The following is a 5,000-nucleotide window of genomic DNA, read 5'->3' as shown; positions in this document are numbered from 1 at the left end:
TGTTTTGAGGGCATTTTAAGACAGTTTGACGTTTTGAGGGTATTTTAAGACAGTTTGACATGTTTTGAGGGCATTTTAAGACAGTTTGATATGTTTTGAGGGCATTTTAAGACAGTTTGACATGTTTTTAGGGCATTTTAAGACAGTTTGACATGTTTTGAGGGCATTTTAAGACAGTTTGACATGTTTTGAGGGCATTTTAAGACAGTTTGACATGTTTTGAGGGCATTTTAAGTTTTTTTAAGGTTGTAATGAAAATTTTGAGGATATTTAAGTATGTTTGTCTTCCTCCTCCTCCTCCTCCTCCTCCTCCTCCTCCTCCTCCTGCAGAGTCTGTACCAAACACTGAGTGAGGTGAAGGGGGAGGTGGAGGAGGTGATTGCCACAGGGCGGAGGATGGTGAAGGAGGGAGAGTGTGGTGACCCAGGTGACCTTACTTCAAGACTGGATCAGGTCAAAGCTCTCTACAACCAGGTGAGAGAGAGAGAGAGAGAGAGAGAGAGAGAGAGAGTGGAGTGGGTTTTTGTAAGAGGTGGAGGAGGAGGAGAAGGAGACAGTGTTGGAGAGAGAGAGAGAGAGAGAGAGAGAGAGAGAGAGAGAGAGAGAGAGAGAGAGAGAGAGACACCAACACACCAAAACAAAAACACAAAAACACAAAAACACCAAAACACCAAAACACACCAAAACACACAAACACACACCAAACACACAAACACACAAACACCAAAACACAAACACACAAAACACACACAAACACACCAAAACACCCCAAACACACAAACACACACCAAAACACACCAAACACACAAAACACACAAAACAAACACAAACACACAAAACACACCAACAACACAAACACACCAAAACACAAAACACACAAAAACACACAAAAAACCCTCAAAACACACAAAACACCACACAACACCTCCACCACACCTCCACCCCGTCCACAGCTTGGGGGTGCAGTGACGGAACACCGAGGGGCATTGGAGAAGGCCCTGCGGAACACCAGAAAGATCACAAAAGACTGCCAACAACTGGAGGAGTGGCTTGGTGGGACAGAGGCGGAACTGGACCAGAGAGAGGCAGACATCCACTGTAGGAATGTTCAGGCGGACCTCCACTTTGTACAGGTATGGGTGGAGGGGGGGTAAGGTCAGGTTTGTTAAGATAAGGTCATTTAAAGGTCAGATAAGGTCAATATGTTAGGAATTGTTGTTGTTGTTATTGTTGTTGTTGTTGTTGTTATTATTATTATTATTATTATTATTATTATTATTACTACTACTACTACTACTACTACTACTACTACTACTACTACTACTACTACTACTACTACTACTACTACTACTACTACTACTACTACTACTACTACTTCTTCTTCTTCTTCTTCTTCTTCTTCTTCTTCTTCTTCTTCTTCTTCTTCTCCTCTTCCTCTCCTCCTCCTCTTCTTCTTCTTCTTCTTCCTCCTCCTCCTCCTCCTCCTCCTCCTCCTCCTCCTCCTCCTCCTCCTCCTCCTCCTCCTCCTCCTCCTCCTCCTCCTCCTCCTCCTCCTCCTCCTCCTCCTCCTCCTCCTCCTCCTCCTCCTCCTCCTCCTCCTCCTCCTCCTCCTCCTCCTCCTACTACTACTACTACTACTACTACTACTACTACTACTACTACTACTACTACTACCACCACCACCACCACCACCACCACAGCACGCCCTTGAGGACTTGGCCAGACGCAAACCACTGCTCGCGGGGGTGCGGGAGGGGGTGGGGGGGCTGGTGAGGGAGGCCGGCCCCCCCCCTGGAGGAGAGGGTGGGTGACCTGACCTTGACCTGGGAGAGAGTTACCACGAGGCTCACAAACCGACTCGCTCATTTGCAGGTGAGAGAGAGAGAGAGAGAGAGAGAGAGAGAGAGAGAGAGAGAGAGAGAGAGAGAGAGGAGGAGGAGGAGGAGGAGGAGGAGGAGGAGGAGGAGGAGGAGGAGGAGGAGGAGAGGAGGAGGAGAGAGAGAGAGAGAGAGAGAGAGAGAGAGAGATTCTCTCTCTCTCTCTCTCTCTCTCTCTCTCTCCCTGCTAGAGTGAAAGATTGTGTTTTAAGGTGTTTTAAGGGTGTTTTAAAGCTGTTTGGAGACTTTTAAGGGTGTTTTAGGGTGTTTATGGCTGTTTGGAGCTATTTAAGGGTGTTTTAGGGTGTTTTAAGAGTGTTTGGTGGAATGTAAGGTGTTTTAGGATGTTTTAAGGGTGTTTTAGGGTGTTTAAGGCTGTTTGGAGTCATTTAAAGGTGTTTTAGGGTGTTTTAATGGTGTTTTAGGGTGATTTCAGAATGTTTGGAGGTATTTAATGATGTTTTAGGATGTTTTAAGGGTGTTTTAGGTTGTTTAAGGCTGTTTGGAGCCATTTTAAGGTGTTTTAGGTGTTTTAAGGGTGTGTTAGGGTATTTTAAGAGTGTTTGGAGGTATTTAAGGATGTTTTAGGATGTTTAAGGGTGTTTTAGGGTGTTTAAGGAACCATTTTAAGGTGTTTTAGGGTGTTTTAAGAGTGTTTTAGGGTGTTTTAAGAGTGTTTGGTGGAATTTAAGGATTTTAAGGGTGTTTTAGGGTGTTTAAGGCTGGCCTGTTTAGGGTGTTTTAAGAAGGGTGTTTAAGGTATTTAAGGTGTTTTAGGAGGGTGTTTAGGGTGTTTGCTATTTAAGGGTGTTTTGGTTTTAAGAGTGTTTGGTGGAAGGAGGTGTTTTAGGATGGGTGTTTTAGGGTGTTTAAGGCTGTTTGGAGCCATTTTAAGGTGTTTTAGGGTGTTTTAAGAGTGTTTTGGTTGTTTAGGGTGTTTTAAGGGTGTTTTAAGGGTGTTTGGAATGATTTTTCACACTCTCTCTCTCTCTCTCTCTCTCTCTCTCTCTCTCTCTCTCTCTCTCTCTCTCTCTCTCCCCCCTACAGAGTGAGCAAGCACTGAAGGAGGGGGAGATGGAGGCCTTCATTATTGGCCTTGGGGAGGTGAAAGGGGGGCTGGAGGGGGCTGAGTCACAGCTTAGGGCCCTCCCCAGCCTGCCCCAGGAACAGCAACTGAGGGTCTTAAAGGTAAGGGTATTTATAGGGGTGTTTTGGGGTGTTTTAGGGGTGTTTTGGGTGTTTTTGGTGTGTTTTGAGGTGTTTTTGGGTGTTTTGGTGTTTTGGTGTTTTGGGTGTTTTGGGGTGTTTGGTGTGTTTTGGGTGTTTTGGGGTGTTTTGGGTGTTTTGGTTGTGGGTGTTTTGGGTGTTTTGGGTGTTTTGGTGTTTTGGGTGTTTTGGTGTTTTTGGGTGTTTTGGTGTGTTTGTGGTGTTTTGGGTGTTTTGGTGTTTTGGGGTGTTTTGAGGTGTTTTGGTGTGTTTGGTGTGTTTTGGTGTGTTTTGGTGTTTTTGGGGTGTTTTGATGTGTTTTTGGGGTGTTTTGATGTGTGTTTTGGGGTGTTTTGGGTGTTTTGAGGTGTTTTGGTGTTTTGGGGTGTTTTGGGGTGTTTTGTGTGTGTTTTGGGGTGTTTTGGGGTGTTTTGGGGTGTTTTTTGTGTGTTTTGATGTGTTTTGGTGTGTTTTGGGTGTTTTGGTGTATTAGGGGTGTTTTGAGGTGTTTTTGGTGTATTAGGGGTGTTGGGGTGTTTTGGGATGTTTGGTGTGTTTTGGGGTGTATATGGGTGTTTTGGTGTTTTGGGGTGTTTTGGGGTGTATATGGGTGTTTTGGTGTGTTTGGGTTGTTTTTGATGTTTTAGGGGTGTTTTGGGGTGTTTTGAGGTGTTTTGGAGTGTTTTGGGGTATTTTAAGGGTGTTTAAGTTTTATTTTAGGGTGTTTAAGAATTTTGGGTATTTTAAGGGTATTTAAGTATTTTAAGGGGGTATTTTATTTTAAGGTGTTTAAGGGGTTTGGGGTATTTTAAGGATGTTTAAAGGTATTTTTGGGTATTTTAAGGGTGTTTAAGGGAATTTGGGGTATTTTAAGGGTGTTTAAGGGAATTTTGGGGTATTTAAGGGTGTTTAAGGGAATTTGGTGTATTTTAAGGGTGTTTAAGGGAATTTGGTGTATTTTAAGGGTGTTTAAGGGTATGTTAAGGGAATTTTTGGGTATTTTAAGGGTGTTTAAGGGTATTTTGATGTTTTAAGGACATCTAAGGGTATTTAAGGGTGTTTTAAGGGTGTTTGAAGCTAACCTAACACCCTGACAGCTGGTGCAGGGTGAGTCACAACAGTTGAGGTCCCAGCTGGAGGAGATTAGGGCCTCCTCAGAGTCCCTCACCTCCCAGGGCGTCCTCCAGCAGGATCGAGTGGACCCTGAGCTGCAGGACCTGGCCCGACGCTGTGACACCATCACCCACACCCTGCAGGTCAGTCTCCAGGGGTTTTAGGGTGTTTTTAGGGTGTTTGAGGGTGTTTTAGGTGTTTTGGGGTGTTTTGGGTGTTTTGGGGTGTTTTTAGGGTGTTTTAGGGTGTTTTAGGGTGTTTTAGGGTTTTAGGTGTTTTAGGATGTTTTAGGGTGTTTTGGTGTGTTTAGGGTGTTTTGGGGTGTTTAGGGTGTTTAGGGTGTTTTAGGGTTTTGGGAGTTTTAGTGATTTTAGGGTCTTTTGGGGTGTTTAGGGTGTTTTGGGTGTGTTTAGGATGTTTTAGGGTGTTTTGGGGTGTTTTAGGGTGTTTTAGGGTATTTTAGGGTGTTTTAAGGAGTTTTAGGGTTTTAGGGTGTTTTAGGGTTTTGTGTTTTAGGGTGTTTTGGGGTGTTTTAGGGTGTTTTAGGGGTGGTTTTAGGGGTTTTGGGTGGTTTTTGTGGTTTTAGGGTGTTTAAAGATGTTTTAAGTGTTATTAGGGTGTTTTTGTGGTTTTAAGGTTATTTAAGAGATTTTTTGGGTGAGTTCAGGGTGTTTTAAGGGTGTTCAATTTAAGGGTTTTGTTATTTTAGGGTTATTTTGTGAATTCTGAGGTTTATTTAGGGTGTTTTAAGGGTATTTGGTCACAGTAGGGTGAATTTAGGATTATTGAATTACAATTTTGATT

The 5,000-nt window shown here is 43.6% G+C and overlaps 1 protein-coding gene across 3 annotated transcripts in view; it reads left to right on the top strand.

Moving 5' to 3' along the window:
• The first annotated feature begins 332 nt into the window (after positions 1 to 332).
• Positions 333 to 5,000, top strand: part of LOC123509172 (mucin-4-like) — a 34,814-nt gene continuing 30,146 nt past the window's right edge. For all 3 annotated transcript variants that reach the window (XM_045263359.1, XM_045263356.1, XM_045263357.1), the window contains exons 1-5: positions 333 to 474; positions 954 to 1,133; positions 1,701 to 1,872; positions 2,925 to 3,065; positions 4,181 to 4,339. In XM_045263359.1, the coding sequence (XP_045119294.1) occupies positions 2,952 to 3,065; positions 4,181 to 4,339 (273 nt within the window). In that variant the 5' untranslated portion in view covers positions 333 to 474; positions 954 to 1,133; positions 1,701 to 1,872; positions 2,925 to 2,951. The remainder of the gene's footprint in view (positions 475 to 953; positions 1,134 to 1,700; positions 1,873 to 2,924; positions 3,066 to 4,180; positions 4,340 to 5,000) is intronic.

Source organism: Portunus trituberculatus, chromosome 26 (genome assembly GCF_017591435.1).
Source record: "Portunus trituberculatus isolate SZX2019 chromosome 26, ASM1759143v1, whole genome shotgun sequence".
NCBI classification, from domain to species: Eukaryota; Metazoa; Arthropoda; class Malacostraca; order Decapoda; family Portunidae; genus Portunus; species Portunus trituberculatus.
This window is presented reverse-complemented; position numbering and strand designations above follow the sequence as displayed.